The sequence below is a fragment of the Physcomitrium patens genome, chromosome 14 (genome assembly GCF_059467195.1).
Source record: "Physcomitrium patens ecotype Gransden chromosome 14, ASM5946719v1, whole genome shotgun sequence".
Lineage (NCBI taxonomy): Eukaryota > Viridiplantae > Streptophyta > Bryopsida > Funariales > Funariaceae > Physcomitrium > Physcomitrium patens.
The window spans coordinates 12,813,414-12,840,467 of record NC_143423.1 but is presented as its reverse complement, the minus strand read 5'-3'; the positions used below and the strand labels follow the sequence as shown (position 1 = coordinate 12,840,467).

The following is a 27,054-nucleotide window of genomic DNA, read 5'->3' as shown; positions in this document are numbered from 1 at the left end:
ACCTATTCCGCTGGTTGCCATTTCATCTGTTGATGAATAATGATTTTCTTATTCTACTAAAGTAGTAATCCTGGCTAGGTTCTATGTGATCATGTTCTATGGGATTTTACAGCCTAGCGTCTCGTTATCGATCTCTTAAACGATCGATGGAATATTGTACACCGAAGAATCTATGGTCGTGGAAAATACGTGCAACTTAATAGAAGTGAATGCACTTGAGGTTGTGGTGGTCTATCAATCACATCTCGAGTTCAAACTCGAGTGATCGTGGTATGTGTGCCCCTCACCGAACAACTACACCACTCATTTCTGCAGACTTGCTGAATGACAAAGGAACTTCGAAGTTGCAAACGAGATAGGGAATTATGGGGGTCCCTGCTTGATACCGTATGCAAGTGAAGCTTAGGTTACTAATACATTGACCGTTGAGTACTGAGAATGAGTAGACGCTTTGGCTCGCGTCGGTTGGCTTCACATGAACTTGTCATAGGAAAGGCGGTTAATACTGGAAGTCCAAACAACCAGGAACATCCTAACATCTCTTCCTCTTGATGCGCTCTGAATTCTCTTTTCTAAATGCAACGCTTCCAGTCTTTCATTTTCCTTTTACCAACCCTTTGTTGTTCTTCCTTAATTGCCCTCAAACCATCGCCACTCTTGCATCGCCCGAATTTTCTTTGAACTATGCAGCCGGTTTTGCGTAAGCCATTCTGAAGCTTGCCAGCTTGGAAGTTGTCTTGCCTGTGGCGTGAGCAACGAATCGACTTTGGAACTTATGGTGTAGCGTCCATGATGGACACAGTGGAGGACCTCTGGATTCCAGTCATAGTTGTGACATGGGTTCGGTCTGATTTGATAAGTGAGAGAATGAATTTCTTAATGAGTGGAGGGAATTGAGTAGTCTACATTTCTGACGGCGGCGAAGCTTATGGGAAGATCGTGCCTGCCGCCACACTTGGAGTAGCTGCATCCGTGGTAGACGATCACTCTAGGGGTAAAAGAGCCTGAATTTGGTCTGCGGAGAAGATTGCAAACCACCTTGAATTAGGGCTCAGCATGCTGTTTTCATGTTGGCAGTTTACAGTGAGGCACGCGATCAAGTCCACGCTTGGAAATTGCAGGTTTCAATTAGAAGGAAACAGAGTACTGCATTACGAATGCACATGGAATGTATGAGGTAATTATACTGTAGTGATGTATTCTCTTATTTTTCGCCCTTCTTAGCTTGTTAACAGATGTAGCTCTTCAAATTGTTTTGTGCGGTTTTGAGAGCAGGTGACTCAAGCCGTAGAAGTATATCATCATGCCGTTGCAGAAGACTGAAGGTCCAGTATACAATCCGAATGCTAAGAAAGATCCTTCACAGCAAGTTCAAAAAGATCCTTCACAGCAAGGACAGAGAGATCCGTACGATGTTCTTGCAAAGAAAGCCCTTCAGAAAAGTGCCCAGCTGCCTGTGCGAAGTGATGCCCCACCGAATGCAATTGATCCCAAGAAGGAGACTAAAATGGATGTTAAGGACAAAAAGAGTAAACGAGTTGATAGCAAAGTCAGCTCCAAAAAGAAGAAAACTGGACCAGAAGGTGACTGTGATGCTTACTAAAACATTTGTCGATAGTTTGGTATGGATAAACGCAATGGCAATAGTTTTGATTTTTGGCGCTGAACTCTAAGTATTAGAGCATGCTTTAGCTCTTGTTCAGTGATCTACGCCGGCTACTGACTCTCAATATCCACCGGAGACCTTCACAGAGCGCGCAGTGCCACCTTGGAGTTTAGCAGGGTTCACAATCTCACCCGAGGAGATAGCCAGATTCGAATCAAACCCTGAGTCATTGAAAGCTTTTGGAGGTATTAAGGGTGTTGCTAATAGCTTGAGAGTCGATCCGGCTAAGGGAATTGAAGGCTCTCCTGCTGACATTAACTTACGGAAAGATGCCTTCGGGCCAAACACATATCCAGTCAAGAAGGCTAAAATATTTTTGGTAATCTTTTTAAATTCTTTAATGTGTAAATTTTTTATGAGTTGTTTTAACAGGAAAAAGAATGTGGAGTAACCTACTATGTGAGGATGAAAGTGAGCATTGAGTACTGACCTGTACATTACTGCACAATGAAGTTTGTTGGTGATTTTTTATAATGACCTGTGCATAGGCTTATGTTTTGGAGACTTTTAGAGACGAGACACTGTTGATATTGGTATGCTGCGCCATTGTGTCGTTGGTTGTGGGATTGACCACTGAGGTGCGTTTACTTTGAAGAGATGTCTCCATGGTTATTGGGTCGGATATGGTCCAATATATTGGTGGACTAATAGTGACCATTACATCCGTGTAGCTAAACTGTTAAGGTGTTGGGTGCAGGGTTTGGCAACAGGCTGGTATGATGGAGGTGGTATAAGCTTTGCAATCGTCCTGGTGGTCATGGTTTCATGTTAAGTTTTAACAGCCTTTTATATGTTTGTATCTGAGTCGTAGCAAATAGGGAGTAGTTGAATGGTTCATATGTCACCTACATTGACGCTTATGGTGCAAATCCTTCTGACATTTTTGCTGTTGGGTTATGATATGAAGTGCAGCCGTCAGTGATTATCAACAGGCCCAACAGTTTCGACAGCTTAGTGCTCAGAAGCGGAAGATCTTAATCAATGTAGGAACTTCCTCAAAACCTCTAAATGATCTGTTGTTTGTGTTAGATTGGTCGATGTTATGGTAATAGAGTGAGTTGCACGGACTTTTATTTTGGTTGTGTCAATGTGCTAAAATAAAACATTGTGTCTTATTCAACCTTCTAGTGGGCACATTAGATTCAATAATTTGTCGCAAAAGATTCTTTCTTTACTAAATATTGAAATCTTTTGCGAACAGGTAACCAGAGGTTCAAGGAGGATGAAAGTTTCTATTTTTGATCTTGTGGTGGGTGACATTGTACAGCTCAACATTGGTGATCAAGTAAGTGTCAAGTCATTTCGACATTCTTTTGTCACTTTTATAGAGAAATCAATGAATCTTCTTTCTAATTTGTTAACCTGTGCAGGTAATTGTTATGTATTGCTTGTCATACTCAACTGGAATTTGGAGGTTGAGAGTTCTAAGCAGAACACAACTGCTTATTACATGATCACCAAAAATGTGTTTTCGATGACTTGATATATGATGTCACAGTTCAAGTCGAAATACATAACGACTGCTTCTATGTGTAATGTGTTGTGTGGGAGTTTTCGATTGAACGCAGATACCTGCTGATGGACTGCTGATTGAAGGGCATTCAATGCTTGTGGATGAATCGAGTATGACTGGTGAAAGTGAACCTGTCTGTATATCTCATCATCTCTCCAATTTCGATTGTCTTCTGCTTCGGTGTCATAATGCTCTTGCGCATAATCAAAGACTTTAGTTGAAAAATGTTCAGTGATGGAACTAACTTGGTTCGTGGGATCTATCTATCTATCTATCTATCTATCTATCTATCTATCTATCTATCTATCTATCTATATCTGTAAGTGTGCCAGACCTTCCTTATGAGAACCTCTTTTGGAAGATGACAAAATGGCTGTGTGCAGATGGCTAAGGATGAAGAGGAGCGTCCCTTTATGCTTTCAGGGTGTAAAGTAATGGATGGTTTTGGCGACATGATGGTTTGTTCCAGATAAACCTTATGCCTTGTTTTATACTTATAAAGAAGTCTGCGTAGTCACTTTTAATTGCACAATGCATCACAAGATTATCGCGCTTTCTCAGGAAACATACGATCCCTATCATGTTTACTTGAGAAAATTCTGGAATATAAAATGAGAATGCATGCATAAAAATCTCATGTTTGTACATCTTCTGTGAGGATATAATTATTTCTGTGACATGTTTGATCAAGTGGAAGGAAAACATGTAGAATGGATCATAGTCATGTGTGACCTGTGCAGGTTACAGCCGTAGGCATGGCAACTGAGTGGGGGAAATTGATGGCGACCATTAGTGAAGATAACGATGAGTTAACTCCTCTGCAGGTTTGCAATGGTTTGCCTTCTAGAGTCGATCATAGTATTATGTAAACCACCAAGAAGACAAAGACCTTACATTGCCCTTGTTAAGGATACGTTTTAATCTTGCACAGCTGCTGCTGGTGAGGTAGTGTAGAGCTGAAACAGTATCCATTTTGGCCCTCCCTGATAGACTCCTTTGTTTCAGAACGCCATGTTTTTTGCTGGAATTTTCTCTCTTGCGTCAGGTTATTCACTCATGTTTTAGGTGATCGATTGCAGTGTTATGCAGTATTAGCATGATTATGATTTCCTTTTGTATGAGGTATTTCCCCATATTCAGACGTATTTTGCAGGAGCGCCTCAACAGCCTCGCTACGACTGTTGGCAAAGTTGGCGTCAGCTTTGCTGTTGTCGTCTTCATTGTCCTCGTTTGCCGGTGAGAACATAGTGAGCTCCAGAGATGGTTTTGAAATAATACTGTTGAATCGTCAGAGGAGTTATGTGTGTAGGAACGCAACTGCGCCACATGCATATGTAAAATGTTAATATTCTTGTGCGCATTGCACACGAACTGTCGATTTCACGCTCTCAAATGGCCATCAGATGAAAATCAGATTTTCATATACATTTCGTTTCACCACAGATTGCTTTGTTAATTTAGTGAAGCAGATTCTTTCCTCAGAGGTAAAGTAGACTCATTATCGCCTCTTCTACCTCTCAAAGGTTCCTGGCGGTTGTTGATTTCAAGAATTTTTCTGGAAGTGATGGAAAACAATTTGTCGACTATTTCGCAATCGCAGTAAGTATTCAGATTTTCCTGGTCTCTGGTATTTTCGCCTTTTTCCTGACCAGCTCTAGTGAAAGTTCTTGCCCTAAAAATGCTATTTATTTCTGTTTATTAACTCCGTAGTTTTAACGTGAGGATGAGTTACACGGAGTGTAATGTGGGATAAACGCAGGTGACTATTGTGGTGGTGGCTGTGCCGGAAGGACTGCCTCTTGCAGTAACTTTGACGTCAGAACCTTTGACACCCATACATTTAATATAAATCTCTTGATCAGATAATTCACCCTTTCCAATTCAAAGTCCTTTAACGTTCTGGTTGGTTCTCTATTCCTTTCAGAGAGGATCATGTTGTAGCCTTAGCTAGGTTTGGTGTAGGTGATACTTTCAATGTTGTACTGCTTTTAAACAGGTTAGCATACTCAATGGCAAAGATGATGGACGACCGAGCTTTGGTAAGTTGTATCGTAAGATTTATAAAGCTCTGGTCTGTTAAAGTAATATACCAAAACATGTGCTGTTGCCTGTAATCTTTCTTTGAAGACTTACCTGCAACTCTGAAACTGCATGAATATTGCTCAGGTCAGACACTTGTCGGCATGTGAGACTATGGGTTCTGCAACAGCTATCTGCAGTGACAAAACGGGAACTCTTACAATGAACTTGGTCAGTTCATGTCCTGTATGTGAAATTGGGTCAGTATCAAGGTTGTATTAAGCTTGGTTTTTGAGGGTTCTCATTTTTTATGGGGGTGGTTTGACCATGACATGTTTTAAGTCTCCAAATTGATTGTACTCACTTGCACGAGCTCAGGTTTAGCTTGTTTATATTTTTCTACTTTACTTTTCGAAACAAGTAGTACGGTTCAGTGCCTCAGGTGATTCATATTATTGGTAAGGTGGTAGCTTGGTTTGACTCTCGTTCTGCGTGTCATTTGCAGTGTATTTACCGATTCATCTTTCACCCTTTGAACTCATCATGCTCATGCTTGTGCGCTACTAATCGGGAGTTTATTTAAATGTTAAGAATTTCCTTTGCTCGAATTTCATGTTCAGATCATTTGCACAGCTTATGTACATTTTTCAGTCCCCAAATAACGTATGCATTTGATATACACTTGTTTACTTGACATCCTCCAGATGACGGTCGTAACCAATTGGATTTGTGGACAACTACGTACATCCACTTCAATCGACCAGGAGGTTAACACGCAAGTTACTGAGGTAGCACTGATTAACTTGTCCAGGGACAATTAATTTCTAATGAAAGCCTTCAGCTACTATGTGGGACCAGTGGAGCGACTTACTTAATGATTTTACCTTGTAGATAATCTTTCAAAGTGTCTGCCTCAACAGCAACGGAAATGTGTTCTTTCCCAAGGTAATCATACTCGATGTACACTTTCAGTTGTCGGCGTAAGATGAGGGACAATGTTGTTGTAGTTCTGTTATGCGATCGTTTCTTATCAACAAGCAACGTGCATCATTCGATGCGGAGCTCTTCGTTAGCGATACATTTTTACTTATCCATGTTTCTATTGTAGGGGGGGGGGCCTCCGGAGGTGAGTGGGAGCCCCACCGAACAAGCTGTGCTCTCTTGGGGAGTTAAGGTATGATATTTCCAATTGTAACGCATTTAATAGTTTATTAGCTCACAACCTATCTAAGATTTTTGCAATTTTGTTGACAACAATATCACCAAATCTTCGAGGTTGGTGCACGAGTTTCTCAAATTTGATCATAGTTAGAAGTGCTCTTTTCTTTCCTGAATGGTTCCATAAATAATTCTGTTTGAAGTGATGTATAGCGTGCAGCTTTGGGTATACCAGAGCAGAAAATTGCGCATGTCAAGCTTCTTTCACAACATGTCGAGTCTTTTATGCTCACTCTTTATTATGAACTGCTGATTTATTTCTATCAATCTGATCAGTTAGGTGCAAAGTTCGACGAAGTCAAGAAAAGTTGTACTGTGAAAGGAGTGGAGACCTTCAATTCCACTAAGAAGAAAATGGGAGTCTGCTTTAGTGTGAGTCGGAATTGTAATTTAGCCCCAATTTCCTTTAATTGCGGCAGGAAACGAAGCCATTTATAGAAAATAAGTTTGTGCAGATTATGTTCATCTTGGTGTTGCATCATCCATGTTGATCTATCTGCGAGGAAGAGCATCCTTTTAATTGGGAACTGCTTCAATAGTGTCTTCCTGGTGCAGACACAAGAGGGGAAAACGTACGTGCATTGGAAAGGGGCAGCTGAGATCGTATTGGATTTTTGCTCTAAAATACTTCAACCGGATGGCACAATGATTCCACTTGATCCTGAGAAGGTGTATCCGTCGCACTCATTCGATTAGTAATAATGGTTCTTAAAGTCTATATTAAAGTCCATTTTAAAACAGTAGATTCTGTTTGTTTTGTTTTCATTTGGGGAGTTTAGTATGCTTGCGACTTTCGTATATCGAACAACTCCTGTCAATTAACCTCACATTTCTAAAATTAATTTGTCGCAGATGCTCCTAGTCATGTAATTTGACCGTGGGTTGCTCTTGTGACTTTTTGGAATGCCTACTCACTTTTTTTTGGTGAGACATGAAACAGATGGTTGAATTGAAGTTGATAATTAGCAGTTTTGCAAACTCTGCGTTGCGTACCTTATGCTTTGCTTATAAGGAACTCACATCTGAAGAGGTAGCGGGGTTGACTCCTGAAAGAATTAAAGAAAATGGGTTGCCTGAAGGAGATCTTACGTGTATAGCTATAGTGGGAATAAAAGACCCCTGCAGGCCTGGTGTTCCTGAGGCAGTAGCGAGATGTCAGGCGGCGGGAATCAAAGTATGACGCGTTTAAAGGCTCGTGTTTTCCTTCCTAAAAATGGTCTTGAAAGTAACGGACACACTTGGTTTCACTAAATACATGTTATGCCCAACTTTTGCAACCAACCCCTGTGGAGTTGTTTGTCAGAGGTTTTATTCGAAGTAACCATATCTTCTTTTGACGCTTAATTCCCTTGCTCTTGCTTTTTTCGAAGCTCAAATTCAGGTCAGAATGGTGACCGGAGACAACATTCACACTGCGAAAGCTATTGCAATAGAGTGCGGAATACTGACTCCTAATGGCATAGCTGTAGAAGGAAAGGATTTTCGAGTCATGACTGTTGAAGAACAGTGTGAGTTGCTGCCAAATGTAGACGTAAGTTTGCAGATCTTTGTCTACTTTACACCTTCTTTCCTCTGCTTTACCACTCTTCTATAGGGAACATGCTGAGCCTTGTCCCACTTCAACTTCTTCCTCATCACATTAGGTTGGCAATGTCGATGACTATATTGATACCTCACAGGTATGATTAAATTCCAAAAAGTCGAGGCAATGTAACCAGATTGTGCACGTATTGTTTCATTGACCATTTTTTGATATTTGACTTGTATCAGTAAGAACTTTGCATCAATTTTAGTAGTCATAACTGGCAAATGCCAACGAGGTCTTTTTGAACATCTTTTTATCTTTTAATCTGCTGCAGGTTATGGCAAGATCCTCTCCTACTGACAAGCACACGCTTGTAAAAAGGTTGCTGGAGATGGGAGAAATAGTTGCAGTGACTGGGGATGGTACAAATGATGCCCCAGCTTTACACGAGGTGCAAATACTGCGATAATTGCATTGGTTGCCCACTTAAATCCGTACTGTCTCGAGAACAAGTATGTTACACTCAAGTTCTAACTTGTGCAGCTTGCACAGTCTTCCATCGCTTTATTGCTGCTCAGCGAGCCTTTAGACGAGGGTACTATTAAAATTCCCCTGACTTTCCGCTTGTTTTCTTATGAAGGCATCAATTGGACTGGCCATGGGCATTGCTGGTACAGAGGTGGCAAAGGAGAGCTCCGACATTATAATTTTAGATGATAACTTTGCCTCCATTGTTAAGGTATGTGAATATTGTGCACCCAGGCTTTTAGATGCACGCTCATCAGAAGATTGGACAGTGTCTTGCTTGGGTTTCAGACGTGCTATTTAGAGAAGTGCATGCATCCAAAGACGGCTTTAGGAGTAGATATTACAACTTCTTTTCTTAAAGTGCGATTTTGGTTGCAGGTAGTAAGATGGGGAAGGTCAATATACGTGAACATTCAAAAATTTATTCAGTTTCAGACTACAGTGAACGGAGTGGCATTGTTGCTTAATTTCATCACAGCCTTAGCCAGCGGTGAGGCTCCTCTTACGGCTGTGCAGGTATGCTTGAACTTTACCTGGCTTTTGATTTTCTTTAATCGATACTGGCTAGATATTTAGCAATGTGGAATGCACCTTAACTTTTTTCTCCAGAACAGTAGTTTCCATAATACCATGAGCCACAAGTAATGGCTCTAAGTGATTATTTTGGCAATGTTACTTGGACTTGACCGCAATGAGGACCGATAATAATGCTCTGCTTCTGGAATGCCGCAGTTGCTGTGGGTGAACCTGATCATGGACACTTTGGGTGCGTTGGCTTTAGCTACAGAACCTCCAACGGAAATCCTTATGCAAAGACCACCTATACCATCCACGTAAGCAAAGTGTGTACTACTCACATGCAGGCTTATAAAATAACGAAGTGGTCTATTTCATTTTCGAAACGTTGACACTCTATCGGGGGTTCACGTTGTAGGACTCCTCTGATAACCAACGTCATGTGGCGCAACATCGTTGGTCAGGTACATGGTTCCCTGGTCATATATTATGTTCCCACTAAAAATTGTATGCTACTATTTCATCTGGATCTCACTCTCAATGTTTGTAATCCTTCTTATATTTCAACCACTTCCAGCTTCTTGCAAGGTTCTGGTATGTTGCTGTTAAGGTTTAGGTTCTGTTCGAAAGGATTTTTCAGGATTCCTTGATGTAACAAAGAATGTTCACCGCTGTTCTATTATCTAATAAACTTGGCTGTTTCACACGCAGACACTGTACCAGCTGTCTATGTTGCTTGTGCTGCATTTTAAAGGCTATGAGATTCTTGGTCTCCATGACGAGACTGTGAGACTCCCTCTTATCATGATTCTGATTACATGATGAGACTGTTATCCTAGAAGATACAAAGCATCATAGTGTTTCGACGATCGTAATAGATTGCAACAGACAGAAGCGCCATTTAAGCACAGCACATTTGTTGATGCCTTGCCTTGAAGCAAGCTTCGAAGTCTCCCTAGTTCTTTGTTGCATAAACTAACTCTGGGTGGGCGTGTCACAGTGGAATCCAGTCACAGAGAAGACAGAAAGAGAGGAAGAGCTTCAGACTATCATTTTTAACGCCTTCGTGTTCTGTCAGGTGTGAATTGTTACAATCTAGACAGAGCAGACATTATGCTAATCTGAAAATGCTGATATGAAAGTCCGTATATTTAGAGGACTGAGTTATTAAACATTCCATGATCATTTGTTGAATCTTTACACCATAAATGAAGCAGATATTCAATGAGATAAATGCAAGGAAGCCTGATGCGATGAATGTCTTCGAAGGGTTATATAATAATCATCTCTTCCTGTACGTCACGTTGTTCACGTGTATTATGCAGGTTCTCATTCATGTGCCCTTACGTTTTTAAATATACCGCGTGTTTTTGAATTTTATGTTGTAGTAATCAGTCATTAGAATTCACCTTTCACTTTCAAATAATAAATGAATTTTACTTTTTACGGTATGTCGTTTACCCAGTTTTTCTCGCATGTCTTACTCAGGTTGGATATTGGATCATCTTTCTTTATTAGTTTCTTTTTCTGGTTGATTGTTTGATTTAATTAATTCAAATCTGTTCTGATAGTGCCTCTGTTTTGGGGGCTTGCGTTGTCAGGCTTTGATTGTGGAATTTGCAGGCGACTTTGCTTCCACAGTGGGATTGAATTGGCAAATGTGGATATTATGTGTATGCTTGGGCCTACTCAGGTATGTTGTTTCTTTTCTATATCTGTTGTCAACTGATCTTTCAGCCCCTTCATTTTCGATTATGTCTTAGTACATGTAAATGAACTTGCGAATTCCTTGTATAATGTCTATACGGCATCCGTTAATTAAAATGGGAAGGGTGGAGGATTATTGCAGCATGCCTTTCGCTGCTGCGGTAAAACTTATTCCAGTACCAGATGAACCATTCCACACATATCTCTTCTTTTGGAGGGCACAAGAACACCATATCGTACTCAGCGAAGGGGGTATATTCTCATCCTTTATTCTCTGCTTATTTGATGAAGAATTTGTTTCTTGAAGCCGTTTATTGAAGCTTTGCACCTAGAGCTCGACCTCCAAAGATACATAAAGCTGAATATTTGTATACTTGCCAGCATGTAACACGCTGCATTGGAATAATAAGTCAATTCCCAAATCAACACTGGATATTCTCCTGGTCGGTTGGGCTGGAGCTAGGTAGCTGAAGTTTTTCTTCAAATCTGCAGAGTTGTGCCTGCAAGCATAAGGAACTTCTGAAAGTGATTGTCATGATTCGCAGGAGCTATCACCGCGGTGCTGGTTGGGCAGAAGGGCAATGATGAGGGAGTCCAGTATCCGGAAGGGACCAAATTTTTGGAAGCTGTAATTGGTGGAGAAACTGTGCGGGTGCCTATGCCCACATACCCGTCTCCTTACCCACCTCCAACTGAGCCATTTTTCTCTAGGCTCAGGTATGCCTTTTTCCCCAACACTCATGCCAAGGCGCCCTCGGCGACACGCGCAGCCCAAGTACCCAAGCCTGGTGTAGCCTGGTCGGATAAGAAATAGCTTCGCTTTTATACATTCTGTACAATTCATGCATTTTGGTGAAGCCGTTTCAGTCGTAGACAACCATCAACCCTCAGTTGTGTTGCATCTTCTCTCCAAGTTCCTCGGGCACCTCAGTTGACCACTCATATCGAGCACATCCTCTCACATCAACTTTTTTTGAAAGTCGTAGATGTGAGACTGCATTTTGTCTAATCATTTCAAACGAAAATGTGGCGTCACAACGAGAGGCTTTGAGGTTACATCACCAAGTAACTGTGGATCTGATTTCTGGCTGCAATCATGGTGTTGCATTGTTTATACATGAGACCGGTGTCAGGCTGACACTCAGGTGGAATGTTCTTCTCGCACCCCACATGTTGTAGCAAAAGCGAACATACTTGTGGTTTGGAATATACGGCAGGAAGTTCTTAATTTGAGAAGAGCAGTCCGCAGGAACCATGAACATTAGTTCACAGGAAAGCATTCTCTGGAATTCTTAGAATATACCTAGTTACTGGATGGCAATGGATCAGGAGTTCCTTCAGGAATTTGTCTTAAAGATTTTAGTGATGTGAAGCCCTTATCTAATAACCTAGCCTACTACTACCTCAGCTCCAGACTCAAATTTTTCTATGTGCCTACGAAAGTTTTTAGTCTCAAATCGTATACCCGAAACGATTTTTCTGATCTGCTGCTGAAGTAAAACTCTACAGTTTTCTAGACTTCTACACAATCTCCAGGTCATTTGTGTATTCTACTATTACAACTTCTAAGTGATGTCATGAGCCAGCCTCTAACTGGAAATTGCCTTAAAAGCTTTGTTTTTTCTCAATTCATGAAATTTTTTAGTTCAAAGCTCTCACCTTTTGCCTGTTTTGACACACAAAGTGGTTATTGCGTCCCAAATATGCAATCCAGCGTCAACGAATGTGATCAGTGCAGTAGAATTGTGAAGAGTAGAGTGCGGACAGAGGTTACAATGGAAATTGACCTACAAACGCACAGATGAATCTCTGGGTAAAACATGTAAAACTGTTGATGAAGGTTGTAACATATTATTTATTAAACTTCTTGAATAGGATGTAAAGAATAGCCTATAGCTAATGTGATTTTAAAAATGTCAAGTTATTAAAATTCATATAATATAATCCAAACCACAGTTTTAGTGCTTCTGAAAAAATTGAATATGCATATCTGCGTAATCACAACTCTTTAAATAGCTTATAAACATTTTGAAATCTTATTTGTAAATTTCCATCATTAGATGTATCGATAGTAAAACTCTCTCTCACAACCAAAAAACTTTAAGAAGCATAAACCAAACAACATTTTTATTTTTTATTTTTAGTATTCAATAAGACCTACCAATCTGATCAATTTGAAAAGACTTTGTAAGAATGCTTACTTATTCAAAAATACCTATTTATACATACTTTGGAACTAATGCTCATCCCCTTACACTTTACAAACAAACAAAAGTAAAAATAAAATACACACACATGCACGCACACTTAAATAATTATATATATATATATATATATTGTATGTATTCCCATGATATTGATATTGCAAATCCCTCCACGTGGTATCAAAATTCCAAAAGTGTTCAAACTACTTCACGTGTCAAGACGGCGAACGTTACAAATAGTGGCCATCAAATAGTATCTAATGGGGGTTCAGCATTGACGCGTACTACCGCTTTCCGCCGCTCAAAAGTGACGAATCGGTCACAGCCCGGGCTCCCTGCGTTTCTTGGCGTCAGCTCCGCTGTGGATGACATCTCTCCTCTGTGCTGCTGGGAATCCGCCGCTTGCTTGCTTGCGTGCAGCTGCAGATGCTGGATCCTTACACCGTGGGATATCGTCATCCACAACCTCACCTCCTCCTCTTCCTCCTTTCTACTCTACCAACATCTACTGCAGTGTCGCTTGTCCGACCTCCCCTTTCACTCCAAACAACGCACCAAGCAAATACTTCCAGCAATCGGCAATGATGATTTAGGCACCACCCAATTCGCAACGACAACATCGCGGAGTCTCTCCTTGCTCCACTTCTTTGTTCACTCCTCTCTTTCCCTTCTTGCTGAACACCCCAGCACCTGCATTGTCTCCTTTTCTCCCTTTCTCCTCGTAGAAACCCGAACGCAATTCTCGCAATCCACCCTATCTCGCCCCCAATTGTGTCGTAACGTCCTCTTCATCTCCTCTCCGTCCTCCCTCTCCCCTTCTTCTTCCTAGTCTGTGTGTGATTTCGGTTGTTGGGTGTTTCTCCCCCCGTCGTGAGTTTGTTTCAATTCGGCTCTTTCTGTGCTACGCGTTGTCTCCTTCCTTGCTGTTGGAGAGGTTTATACAACCGGGTCCCTGCGATGTCACTACTTTCGACTGACTTGGTGCACGAATGGCGCACTTCTCTCCCTGTCCATGCCTCCCCCGTTGTTAGCAGCAACGTTCGACCCAGTTCTTGGTGCTTACTACGCTCATTCTTCAGCAAATTCTACTCAATTTCTCTTCTACACGTTTACCACTACGCAGCCTCGTGTTCAGTATCCATGTTCTTCAGTGCTCAGTATCCCTGCTCAATCGCTGTTTTAATTCTTGTCCTGAATAGGGTGTAGGGTTTTAGGAGTGTATTTGTTTCTGGAAGCGCTTTCTTCCATGTGCCCTGATTGTCCTACCTGATTCGACCACTTTTTCTATGATAGAATCTACGCAGAGCTCTCGTGGGAACACGGCGCTGATTTTTTTGTAGATACCGATCAGGATTCTCGATTCTCATCGAGCAAGAAAACAGGTACAAGTAACTGATTATTATTGCGGATTGATGTGCAGCGGTTTCAGATCCAAACTGAAAGGCGGAAAGGTTGGTCCATTAAGTACCATGCCGGTGCTGGGTTTGGTTGGGTCAAAGCGTTCGGGAGTGTTGTGCGCTGCAACAAAGGAAGGGAAGGAGAAAGAGCAGGACACCAAGGATATAGATGCTGAGACCGTGACAAAGAAATATGGACTTGAAGCAGGGCTATGGAAGGTCTCTATTTCATTTTGGATGACTTCTTAGGTCAAGGGTTGATGTGCAAATAATTCTAATGACAAATAATTCTAATGGAACGGTCTGTTGCTTGTCTCTGGATACTTTCATTCCCATGTTTTGACAGCTAATCTGGCTTAGGAGGAGTCCAAGCCAGTGGTTTACATTGCAAGAATATCGATGTTCGGTAGACACCAAGCTGAACCTGGCTTAGGGCAATGCTGTTGTGTTGTACCTGGAGCTACTTTCGGAATCTCGAATGGGAACGACTGTCAGGAATTAAATTTCAATGTTCACAACCATGTCCTACTTCTTCATGCCAACCGTATGATGAATTGATTCCACTGTTTGTCAAATTCTCTCGCAGATCTTCTCTTCGAAGGACAAAGAAAACAGTCCAGAGCAGGGGACCAAAACTAATCAAGCAAAGGAACTTTTGAAGCGCTATGGAGGAGCCTATTTGGTGACATCAATTTCACTGTCTATAGTTTCATTCTCACTGTGTTACGTTCTTGTACAAGCTGGGGTGGACGTTACCAGCTTGTTGGACAAGGTACGTTTGAAAGGGAAAAAGGTATAAAAGTAGAAATATAATGTTGTATGTTAAGATAATGCCTGAGACTAGTTAAATGTCTAGGATTGCTGTTGTTATGAGTTTGAGGAAGTGGATTGGTGGGTTTCTGTTTGCGAAAATCAATTATTATTGTAACTCAGTAATCGTATTTTTATCATATGGCAACAGGTTGGCATTCACGCGAATGACACTGGAGAGAAAGTTGGAACATTTGCACTGGCCTACGCTGCGCACAAGGCACTGTCACCAGTTCGATTCCCCCCAACAGTAGCCCTCACTCCTATTGTAGCTGGCTGGTTCGGGAAGAAGCCGGAGGATGATAATGACAAGACGTGTTCGTAAATCGGTCGTTGGTGATTCTCCTCTGCTTTTGTATGTACAGTAACCTATCCACTTGGAAGTAGGGTGTGAGGAGACGTTTCCTAATATTGAACAAAGGCAGACATACATATCTAGTGCCCCACGTTGTGCAGCAGTTCATATTAAGATACTGATTGTAATACCATTTAAGTTAATGAAAACAAATTATCGCGATATTGTACCGGCTCTCTCTAACTTGACTTGTGTGTTCACATTTTAGGTTTTTTGAATTAGAAGGTCAGTGTTTCTGACCGTTTTTGAAGTTTGGATCAGTCTGTTGGCGAACCTTATTCCTTACTTTAAAGATATTGTCATTTTCTTTTAACATGAGTATAGTTCCAGATTGCAATAGGGTAGGCAAAACAAAAACATCAAGTGTACAAATTGATTCAATTGCATGCCGATTGCTCCAATGATACAACTCATTACTAAACATATAATTGAGTTGTGTAAAAATTATATACCATTCAAAAGAACAGATTCGTTTTATTAGGCATTGAACTAAGGTAATATATCGGCTAAACAAGTGTAATCTTATTGCTCTTATTCTAGAACAAATAAAGAGTATGGCATTATGAAATGGCATCAGTACAATAATGAGTGGATATTTAGACCGACACATCTCCGAAATCTTACTCCTCAACCTCAATGTACATCTTTAATGGGATTGCATGGGAAGTGCCCATGCAGGTGTCACCTTTGCTAATCAGTGCTGCAGTTGAAGCGATTGCAAGTCGACACCATCTTCAATGCAAATCTAATATTTTCCGTGTTCTGAACACTGAAGATGGTGCCGACGATTAATACACAACCGCATTATCAATCTGACAGGTACTTTTTTTAGCAAGACTCTACATCTTTTTCAAGCATGTAAAAGACGCATCGTCTCACAATTTGCAATGATTGTGACACGCTATCTGAGATCCTACAAATACATTTACTTCATCATCCGAGTTCTGTCTACCAACGTAGATCACAACTGCATATTGCTCGGACATGAGCCTATAAGACTTGTTAATCTGGCTGCTCCATGTGGAGAAGAAATAGCAGGTATTCAATTGGCACAAATAAGCTTGAAGTTAAAACAAGAATGCTTCATGAACTTATCTTCTTCCTCTTTATCTCCTCAAGAATAGATTGCGGCAGAGAAAAATCCTCTTTGTGGTTTACAAGTTCCAATTCTTCGTCATCCGGTTCCTGTCCAAACGATCAAACCTACATTATCAAAATCCACAAATTTCTCTCGACTACACGTTTTGGAACTGCTAACCACGACACATATCAACCTCAAAATTACACAACAGACAGCTGTAGAACTGTCGCAATTTCAGTAAAACAATGAGATGGACACAGCATAATCAGAGTTTACGCAAGCAGGCTCTGGAAGCTGATTTAAGCACACGAAGAGCTTCTTGGGTGAGAAAAAGCCACATACCAGAAGGTCCAAATTGAAAAAACGATCTAGAAGTTGCAGGACCTCATCAGGTGAAAATCGTTGATTTAATCTGTATCCAGAAAAGATAATCACTAACCAAATTGTTGTATGAGCAGGTATGAAGACTTTTCTTTGGCACATCTACGAGCTCGAAGGTTATCGAACAAACACCATGGTGGTACTGACCTTCTCTCAAGATGATGCATAAGGCCAAAGAGGATGAAATGACGGTGCATCCCTGCCATTTCGAGTTTATTAGTATAAATCTCAACTTTAGTCTTACCGCTAGTTACGGGGTTTTTTTGTCGCTCCGCAGTCTTGCGGAGCAGGAAAAAAGACTTAATTATGGTGATACTCCACACCATTGAACCCTCTTTTCTGCAGCCCTAACAGGTTGCAGCAGCTGGGAAAATAAATAAGACCTGGAGACATTGATTTCCTTGAAAACAAGGCAGAAGCCACCTCTGACGAGTATTTAAATAGACACCCAGAAAAGAAAGACCACTCCCAGGTTACTTCATACACCATCGTCAAAAGAAAGGGATTTGGAATAGATCAAGCAATACCGGCTAAAAGGGAGGGACGGTAAATTGCGAAGGCTTCGAGCAGACGAAGTTCAAGCTCAACTTGTTGCGTACCCTTCTACATCCAAGAGACCAAAACGCAGGATCCACACAATTTCAGAGCATTGACAGCCAATAAATCCCAGATACTCTATTCATTACAAAGTGCAAAAAAGTGGGTTCCAGCCAGAGTACGTGATTTCCGATGATTATGTAAGGAAGAAAACATTGAGAATATGGTGTCATGAAAGAGAGGAACGCACAGATTCTAGCCTTAGTACTAGGCCGATAAACATTAAGTGACCAGTTCCATGGGAGATTGCTTCCGGCGACCAACACCTAACACAATCAGGCATGGCGAGGTTGTGGGAGCCATGTGAGGTTTTTCCGTAGGGCTGCAGGATTGAATTGGATGGGAAGGCGAGAGAGGATAAGTACCTTTAAAGGCGAAGAAGCGGAAGAGGGAGGAGTTGCAGCAGGTGTAGATCTGTGCGACGAAGTGGTTCCGTCACGGGGTTTCTGCTGCACATGGTCGCCCATGGCTGGAAGATTGGAGTGAAGCTCACATACTGAAAGTCCCACTGGCCCGGATCGAGCGCCAGGAGTGGTGCAGGTCTCAATTGGTCGATTGCATTTGTAATTCCATACACTACTCCCTTCGAAACCCTAATTCGAGGAAGACGAAGACGATGACCAAAGAGGAGGGGAAAATCGAGTCTCACGAACACAGTAAAGCTGACGTCCCCCGTGGCTTCAGCTCGGTGTCTGGAGCAGGGTCGATGGGAACCTCTCGTTTCCTGTACACACGTGATGAACTGCATTATCTTTGTAAATCAATCTCCATGAGTGTAGATTTTAGCTGATCAGAAGGAACAATAAAATCTTGAACTGTAAAACGCATTAAATAAAAAAAAAAATCTGATGTGTGCATGTTTCTCACGGTTGGTTAGAATCGTAGCTAATATAATATGATGAACATAAGCTACAGAAGCTTCAGTGCAGGCAATCAACGTAATTGTAAGAAGAAGTTGTTATGCTACATTTACACGGTTTTGTAAAGATCAACAACTAATGAATGAGTTCGAATTTTTTTCAGGTTGCAGGTGTCTTTTCTGGAGCAACAAGTGTACATTTATTTATCTTTTGCATTCCAAATTTCTTTTTAAAAAAACAAAGATTATTTACAATGAACCAATAGTAGTGATGTTGAGAATCGAAGCAGGAATCAAGGAAACAGTTAATATGTTAACCGACTACCAAAATCTACTACCATAACTATTATTCTAGCTGCAATGAAAAAGTTGGGGGAGAAGCATCTTCGTGACATGAAAGTTGGATGATAAGGCTCGATGTGCCCCTCCCCATGAATTGAATTGGAATTTATAGTAAAATTGTAGTCTTTGCAATAATTTGTGTTTTTGCAGAATGGAGAAAAATAACTCATCGACTACTCTGAAGTGGGCAAGCCCCCAATCCACACAATGTCAAGGGTAGAGGCTCTTAAAAAAGAGACCTGTGATGCGATGAGCCACTGAAGCAATGAACTCATTCAACCTGTGATCGCAACAACAAACACGTCTCATGGAACTAGTTGTCATGAATAACACGCTTTCAAAAATCTAACAACCGTCATCTCGCGAGGAGGAGATGGCACAAGAAGATCGATCCCAAAAATCTAGAAACTGGGTGCGGTGCGTCGGATGGACTATGAGAAGAAGAATGGTGTCGCTTGTTCGGGACTCGCGATCCGGCAGATTGTGTAGAAAAAGCCAACTCAGCAGAATAAATAATATTCGCTCTCGCCTCAGCCCCCGCCCCCTCACCCCTTGAACAGGGAAAACTAAGGGTTGTATTCGAAGTGTCGAGAAGGACAAGGTCGGCTACAGTTGTGGAGTCGCAGAAAGGGGAATCTGCGGAAGCAGCAGTGGAACTATTTACAGCAATGCACGAACGTCGCACAGAAGAATCGCCTCAATACATTCTCCAGGCGCCGCCAATCACCAGTGGCACTGGAGTCTTGATTGGATTACTCTGCGCCCATTGCCTGCGACTCCTCCTGCGATTTAGAGAGGATTCCCTACCAACTCTTACCCGCTTTTCCGATTTGCCTCGCTGAGCTGGGTAAGGGTATGAGCGCCATACAAATTATCCTCGGCCATGGACACGAATGAACCAATCTCAATGGAACATTTTCAGGAGCCAGCAAATTACACCTAGAGTCCAAATATTTAACTGCATTAGAAAGTGATAGTGTGGGTTAATGACCAGAATCTGCAAATCACTTCGACGAACATACATCTGTGCGAGGTTTTTATCAAACTATGCGGGCAGTAACTGTGACACATTTGATCTGTGGTAATCGTGGTAGTTTGAGGGCAAATTCTTGATGGTTCACTCTTCCTTTTCTTGTCTGTTTTTTTTCTCGAAAAGACCTCAGTTTTGTTCACGCTTTCTCCAAAGACCAACACGTGTGTTTCATTTGTGTTTTCCCTTGGAAGAAACTCCACATTCCTATCCGTTGTGGAGTAGCTATTCTGAGTCGGGTCCACCTCGCTGCAAGACATTCACTACCTGGAATGCCATGCAGTGCGAAGGTGGCAGCGAAGCTGCTGTGGACAGGCATGCTTGTCTGCTGGCCGCTTCGTTGTTTATATATCCGACCACAGCATGAAGCACGCAGTCGACGCTCATCGCAGGCCTTGTATGAAGAGTTACGCACACTGCCCTACACAGCCTCCTTAACTGTTCCTCCTTTGCCAGGTAAGTTCGTTCTTCACAATCCTTCCGACATTCCCTGATCTACACAAAATGTGCACTTCTGAAAACTGACACACAGGTGTAAGCAATAGCAAACATTGTGATAAAATGTGATAGATGGCAAATTATGGTGGAGACAACAAAAACTACGGAAGTATTTGTAACATTCTAAAAATATCATATATAAAATATTAAAAATGATAATAACTAAAATCTATAGCTAATGTTAGCTAAAATCATATATGTATAAAATAGAGAAATATTAAATCAACCTACCTATTATTAAAAATTGGCACATAGATTGTTGAGTTCATTTTCATCATCATAACCATCATCTACATTTGAATTGATAAAAACATGGTTTTTTAAAAAATAGAATTGATATAATTATAGATATATTAGTCGCAATAACAATTAACAATCAACATGTACATGAATTAATCCCTTCATTTTGTTGTGCCTTGTCAAGACTATAAATTCTTATATATTCAACCATCTTCTTTCTCACCTTGTAATATAGTCTTGCAATTTTTTTACATTGTGCCTAGTCTTTAAAGAGAGAGAGAAGAAATTGTCTACTCTAAGATTATTTGCATTTTGATATGAAAAATGTACTACACATTTCTCCTCTATCAAAGGGATCTTTTGAATATTTAGAAGACATATAGATAGATAGATAGATAGATAGATAGATAGATAGATAGATAGATAGATAGATAGATAGATTTGCGTATACTCAATGATATGTACTTTACAAACAATGCTCTAAAAAGCATTGCACAGATTTCAAATGAAACAAGAGACAAATTTATAGTCACCAAAACAACTCCATCTATCAAAAAAATGTTTCAAATTAATTGATTGGATGTCTAATTGAGTTGCATGTATGTTGTTTGCAAGATAATATACATTGACACCTCCTAATACAAAATAGTGGCCATAATTACGAGTCTTCAACATCACTTATAAGTTATTCTATTGCTTAGCATTTTCAATTAGCAGAAAAAGAAATGAAAGTTTAGATGCTTGTTGCAAAGATGGTACCAAAAAATGTAGTAATTGCACTTCACAAAAGAGATTCTGAAAAGTCATCTAATCACATGTACTATTTATTATAAGAGCCAATAATTGCATCTTATTATGTTTGATGGTTGTTTATCTATTGTGTGCCATAGATTATTAATTTACTTATTAAAGCAATAAAAATAACAAGGTAATTGTTTTCTTTTTTGTATAATTCAAATGTATTGAACTTACAAAGAAGTATTCATCCTTCATTGTTATGGATTGTACATATAAAAAAAATTGGTTTAGAATAATATATTATGTATTGTAAAACTTACCAATTTTAATATGTCTTTTATTATTAAAATTATATTTTCTCTAAGAAGAAACATAATTTTTTTTTGTTTGGTATTAATCCAACTAAGTCAATTGTATAGAAATATTGATCCACGTGCATTGGTGCTAATCAAGATTTGGCATTAATAAATGTCATTAATATTATCTTTTTAAATTTAGTTATCTTATTCTATATCACATACATCTTGAAGAATGTCTTAATCAATTGCAAGAAATATTTTATAATCAAGTTGGAAGCAAGTTGGTTGTTATTTCTTGGAGATTTGACCAGTGTGATGAATTCTACTTTTAAGGAGCTTTATGATATAGAATAGTCCACTCTCTCTACCAAGTATATATCCACAATTGCATATATATAATTAAATACTTACAAAATACATAGATACCATACAAGAAACATTTTGTTAAAGCTTAGTCAAACACATATTTTCACCTTGGAAGTGTAGCTACATTCCAAGTTGAAGTTCAAAATTTGGTGTTGAAGTTTTATTTAAAAGTGTCTAAGAAAGATCTTTGAAAGATATAAATTTGTTTCTCATTTTTTTGAAAATAAGATAAGAGAAATCAAAGCATATGAGAGTTTGAACAAACATATATATGTCATCAACATAACATTGGTTTTTTCACATATGTTGTAAATTATGTGTCCATGTATGCTTTGAATCTTATATTTGAATAATTTAAATGTACAAAAGTTCTAATAGATGTTAAGAATTTTTTGTACATATATTATTATGAACAAGAACTTGAAGAATTTAAATAAATAAGTAAGATATTTCTCAAAAAAAGATGATAAAAAAAAAAAAAAAAAAAAAAAAAAAAAATGTGTTTAAGAAGCAAAACTAAACAGTCTTAAAACTAAACTAGAAACATAAAATGACTTAATAAGAATGAAAAAAGTCTCATTCTTGCCTCCATATATTTTATCTAACCTAAAGCTATATAATGTCTTATAAAACCTCCAACTTGTATCCAACTAATAAGATAAGTATTTAATTTGCAAAGCAATCTTCTTACATGTATGGGCCATATTCAATTTGTACCATAAGTGGCCAACAAGTGTTATACATAGCCAACTTATTGACCATGTTTTCAACTTAAGAAATATATATAAACATGTATAATGGCAAAGCCATATCTACGAAGCTTCTAAAAAGCGTTGTCATATGATAATATAATTACATGGTGAAAGAGGAAAGAAAAGATTATATTATAGAAGAGCCTAAATGAAAATACTTAAACAAATTATCTTAGAAATATAGATAATAGATAAGGAGGTACTAAAAACTAATAAATATTAATATTACTTTCTTATAATTGTATTTGACTTGAATGTGTTTGAAAAATTTGATATTATTCAAATGATTAGATTGATGGTTATGAGAGTTTTTGTGGATTATGGTCTCACATAATTGAAATTTAGGATCAGTGAAGGTTTTTGTGATCTTGCAACATCCACCAATTTAATTGAAGCACAAATAGGTGAGAGCAATTTAGACTTATAAATCTACATATAAGCCAATTTTTGAAATAATTTAACAATGTAGCAAACAGAAAATAATGTTGGAAGATCAACATTTAAATTGAAAAAAGAGGGCAGCTAACAACTGAGAGGTTTTGGGAGCTTTTCTTTCAATTGGTGAGTTCAATTCTCTTCAAATTTTGTATGCTTGTTAAATGCTTATAGATTGAAATATAAGTAAAATTAGTTAAAATTAATAATTTAATTGATATTTATTGAAATTTTAAAATAATTTAAAAAAATAATTGAAATTTACTTAGGATTTTATTTGGATAGTATAGGATTTATTTAGGATTTAAGACTTGGTTAAGATTTCATTAAGATTTGATTTAGGATTTAGGATTTTATTAAAATTTAATTTAGAATTTAGAATTTTATTAGAATTTTATCAAGATTTTATTAGGATTTGATTAGGATTTTATTAAGATTTGATTAGGATTTGATTTAGGATCTAGGATTTAAAATTTTATTAAGATTTGATCTAAGATTTATTTAAGATTTAATTAATATTTTATTAAAATTATATCAAAATTTGATTAGAATATACTTAAGGTTTACTTAGGATTTATTTAAGATTTTTATTTTTAATATTTTTTTAAGATTTTTTTAAATTTTTTTAATATTTTTCTTTGAAATTAATTAATGAAATCTTTATGTTTTTTTTGTAATATCTTTTAATTTTTTTTGAATTAGTTAAAATTTAATTAAGATTATTAAGAATTACTTAAAATTTAATTAAGATTCTATTAGACTTCATAGAATCTTGTTGTTGCATTTTCTATTTATCTTCCACAACTAGATGTTTGGTGAATTTTTAAGCAAGAATTCATATTATTAAATATCATCTTCACAATATATTATCGCATTTATCTAATTTCATTTATATCTACTTACTCATATTATCAAGATAAACATTAGAATAAATATGCATATCCATAATAAAGATACATTAAAAAAGACAATGGAGTTCTTATGTAAAGATCAAATCAAAAGTATAATATATAATAGTGGTATTTTGATATTTGATGATTTTCATCATTATTATCATTTGGTGAATAATCTTATTTTTATGGATGCATTATTGCCACAAAAAAAAATTATTTCTTTTAAGGATCTTAATCCTATCTTCAATGTTATATGTCATACATTTTAGCTTCTATTATTTTACGAACAAGAAAAGATTTATAAACAAATGTTGGAGCTTGCATTGTTAGTCATTCAAAAAGAAAACGGCCTCGAAGTAATGAACCATTTGAAATAATTTGGTGCACATATAGAAACATATATTCAATATTCTCCTTCATAGTTTGAGATTATCAAAGTAGTAATTAATGTACATCTTTGTAAAATTACAAAAGCCCTAAATATAATGTATGCACTTATCATTTTTATTTTTTATTTTTTTATTATTAATTATAAGAAAATTTTAAATACAATCAAGTTTATAATTGAAATCTACAAATGCTAATTTGTACATGTTTAGAACTTGACATACTACTACAATAACTTAATCTAAATACTATTTTAATTTTTAGTATAATGAATTAAAGAATTTTGATTTTGTTAATGGATGATGGTGGCAAGGTGGTAGAAGTAAAAAGAATAGTTGAAATGAAGATGGATAGGAATTACATCTTAGTCTTCTATAGTTATAATGGTTGTCATTAAACCAAAAGTACTATAGATATATCTCAATTTTTGATATTTTTTATTCTAAAAGTAAATAATATTAATTCCAAAAATAAATCTATTATATTTTATCTTTTTTTTTAATTTATAAATAATTTCAAAAATGCTAATTCAATTGCCTTGATTCTTAGATTATTAAGCAACTTATAATCTACAACTAAATCACAAGTAGTTACATAAAAATAATTGTTAAAAAAAAAGAATCTAAAAGAATCAAATTAAAAATAAAAATATTAATAGAATTTTATTTCAAGCTATGTGTAATACAACTTAGTAGAAGTAGACAATGGATACATTCTGATTAATGTGTCTTGTATATAATATCAATAATTTGAACATCAAATATAAGATAAGCTAGTAGATGTAGAATATTTTAAAACTACTATTCATATTAAAGATAAAAACCCAATGAAAGCAAATAATCAAGTAAGACTTTTTTCAAAGAAGTATGACAAAATAGAAGTAAAAAAACATGTATATTAAAAAAAAACTAGAATGGCTATTACCAAAAGATAAAAAAATTAAAGACTCTTGAATCTAGACTAGACCAAGAAAGAAATTAACAAGAATGAAGAAGATTTTACTCTTATTTTTATATATACCATCTACTTATAAGCTATGTAGTAACATTCTATAAGACCTTTAGTATATGTTGACTTTATAAGCCACATGTCGTAACTTATAAGACAAGTTTTTTATATGTGGGCCATATAGTTAGCTTGTTTCATAAGTTATCAATACATGTGATATATAGCTAACTTTTTGATTAAGTTTCTAACTTAAAATTTAAATACAAATACATATAAAGTCAAAACCATGTCTATGAAGCTTCTGAGAAGCTATTCTAGAACACATTATGAAATTAATCTACTTTTATCTACTTATACTTACTTCTATCTAATCATATAGATAATATTAAAGTAAGTATGTATGTTGGTGACATTATCATCTCTTCTAAAGATGAGTTTCACGATACATAATCATCGTATGTTGAAAATTTTAAGATGCGACAACTTGAATTTGCCAAATACTTTGATCTTTGTTTTCTTTGAAGATGGTTGATATGTTTTTTTAGCCATTGATAATGTCCCATACGAGGATGGAAAGATCACCCTATTATTTGACAATTTTTGAAGCCTTTATAACTTCTTTTAAATAAAACATTATTAAAATTATTAAGAATTATTCCTACCTCTTATAAAATCACCAAACATTGGGAGTTGCTTTTAAGGTTGTGATATTAAATACGTTGTATCTTGCCATCTATTTGAAAAAGAGTATGTTGTTCTTGAGCATATTCATTTTAATTATGTCATCTTAAAGATTGAGACAATTATAATGTCTCATCTTGTAAATCAACAAATAATAATTCTTGAGTTAAATCAATTAGTTATTGGTTCTCCATCTCTTAAGTACTACAATATACATACAAGCTAAAAATAAGAATATAAAGTAGAATATTATCTTTTCTTGATCTTATTTTTTTTATTGTAAAGATTTATTATTCTTTATTTAAATTTTGATGGATATTATATATAGAAAGCCTCCACCTTCTTTATTACATTTATAAGATTCTTTATTGGCTTCTATATACATTCACTAATATCATATCCCCTCCAATAAATAAGTTATTCTAACCTATTTTGATATCACTTTGAGTCTAAGACTTTTTCTACCTCAAATTCTTCATTATTATTCACTTCTATAAGAAGAAGTGGCACTTGTTTTCTTCTTGGTATATTCATTGTCTTGTATGATTCAAGGAGAGATATGTGGAATATATTTATTGACTCTAATAGATGTAATCAATAAGCAAGTAGATTGATTTATTCACAAATAAGAAAAAATCCAAGTTTACAATAGTCCAATTTATGACAAGAGTAAGTAGTCTTGATATTACAACAAAGTAACCATAGTTTGTCAACCACATTGAATTATGGTTATTCCTTATGATAGGCACCTGTATGTATCTTTTATTATTCTTGGGCTTCTTTTAATTGAGCCTTCATTATTGTATGTAGCTTTGATAAATAATTTGCTAAGTCTTTTGACATAGAATTATCAACTCTTAAAAAATTAAAAGCATCAAGTCATGGATGATAATCATAATTAGTAAAAAAAGGTGTTTAATGAATAAAAGAATGTATTATATTATTGTAAGCAAACTTTGTCAATGGCAAAAGTATTGTCTAATCATCTTATTAGTAGTTGATATTATACTTCAAATACTATTCTAAATCTTGATTAACATACTTTGATTGTCTATCAGTTTGAAGATGA

At 37.2% G+C, this 27,054-nt stretch overlaps 3 protein-coding genes across 10 annotated transcripts; 2 read left to right on the top strand and 1 right to left on the bottom strand.

The window, feature by feature from the left end:
* The first annotated feature begins 132 nt into the window (after positions 1–132).
* On the top strand, positions 133–12,348 carry LOC112291730 (calcium-transporting ATPase 8, plasma membrane-type). Of its 6 annotated transcripts, XM_024539551.3 has the most exons (34): positions 133–270; positions 1,078–1,177; positions 1,276–1,583; positions 1,753–1,985; positions 2,155–2,244; positions 2,364–2,433; positions 2,579–2,649; positions 2,868–2,951; positions 3,235–3,312; positions 3,563–3,637; positions 3,920–4,003; positions 4,333–4,415; positions 4,703–4,778; positions 4,939–4,994; positions 5,176–5,218; positions 5,346–5,429; positions 5,903–5,986; positions 6,090–6,143; positions 6,307–6,372; positions 6,693–6,788; positions 6,972–7,085; positions 7,357–7,590; positions 7,798–7,947; positions 8,276–8,392; positions 8,582–8,680; positions 8,848–8,985; positions 9,202–9,302; positions 9,404–9,449; positions 9,697–9,771; positions 9,986–10,063; positions 10,203–10,310; positions 10,587–10,678; positions 10,835–10,944; positions 11,238–12,348. In XM_024539551.3, the coding sequence occupies exons 3-34, from the start codon at positions 1,304–1,306 to the stop codon at positions 11,504–11,506; spliced, it is 3,438 nt and encodes a 1,145-aa protein (XP_024395319.1). In that variant the 5' UTR covers positions 133–270; positions 1,078–1,177; positions 1,276–1,303; the 3' UTR covers positions 11,507–12,348. The 6 variants fall into 6 exon arrangements, 5 of the variants coding, with proteins under 5 accessions (XP_024395319.1, XP_073394918.1, XP_024395321.1 ...); XM_073538817.2 differs by lacking the exon at positions 133–270 and having other exon boundaries at positions 312–1,177; positions 11,156–11,297; XR_012218943.2 differs by lacking the exons at positions 133–270; positions 11,238–12,348 and having other exon boundaries at positions 311–1,177; positions 10,203–10,279; positions 10,835–10,892.
* A 1,084-nt stretch (positions 12,349–13,432) lies between these two features.
* On the top strand, positions 13,433–15,620 carry LOC112291567 (uncharacterized). Its single transcript, XM_024539156.3, has 4 exons — positions 13,433–13,951; positions 14,317–14,512; positions 14,880–15,065; positions 15,255–15,620. The coding sequence occupies exons 1-4, from the start codon at positions 13,854–13,856 to the stop codon at positions 15,426–15,428; spliced, it is 654 nt and encodes a 217-aa protein (XP_024394924.1). The 5' UTR covers positions 13,433–13,853; the 3' UTR covers positions 15,429–15,620.
* Positions 15,621–16,053: 433 nt separating this feature from the next.
* On the bottom strand, positions 16,054–18,258 carry LOC112291568 (uncharacterized). Of its 3 annotated transcripts, XM_024539159.3 has the most exons (6): positions 17,883–18,258; positions 17,708–17,783; positions 17,448–17,523; positions 17,068–17,119; positions 16,882–16,951; positions 16,054–16,643 (listed from the first exon to the last, which is right to left on the bottom strand). In XM_024539159.3, the coding sequence occupies exons 2-6, from the start codon at positions 17,738–17,740 to the stop codon at positions 16,542–16,544; spliced, it is 333 nt and encodes a 110-aa protein (XP_024394927.1). In that variant the 5' UTR covers positions 17,741–17,783; positions 17,883–18,258; the 3' UTR covers positions 16,054–16,541. The 3 variants fall into 3 exon arrangements, with proteins under 3 accessions (XP_024394927.1, XP_024394926.1, XP_024394925.1); XM_024539158.3 differs by lacking the exon at positions 17,708–17,783 and having other exon boundaries at positions 17,448–17,520; positions 17,883–18,255; XM_024539157.3 differs by lacking the exon at positions 17,708–17,783 and having other exon boundaries at positions 17,883–18,247.
* Positions 18,259–27,054: the final 8,796 nt, after the last annotated feature.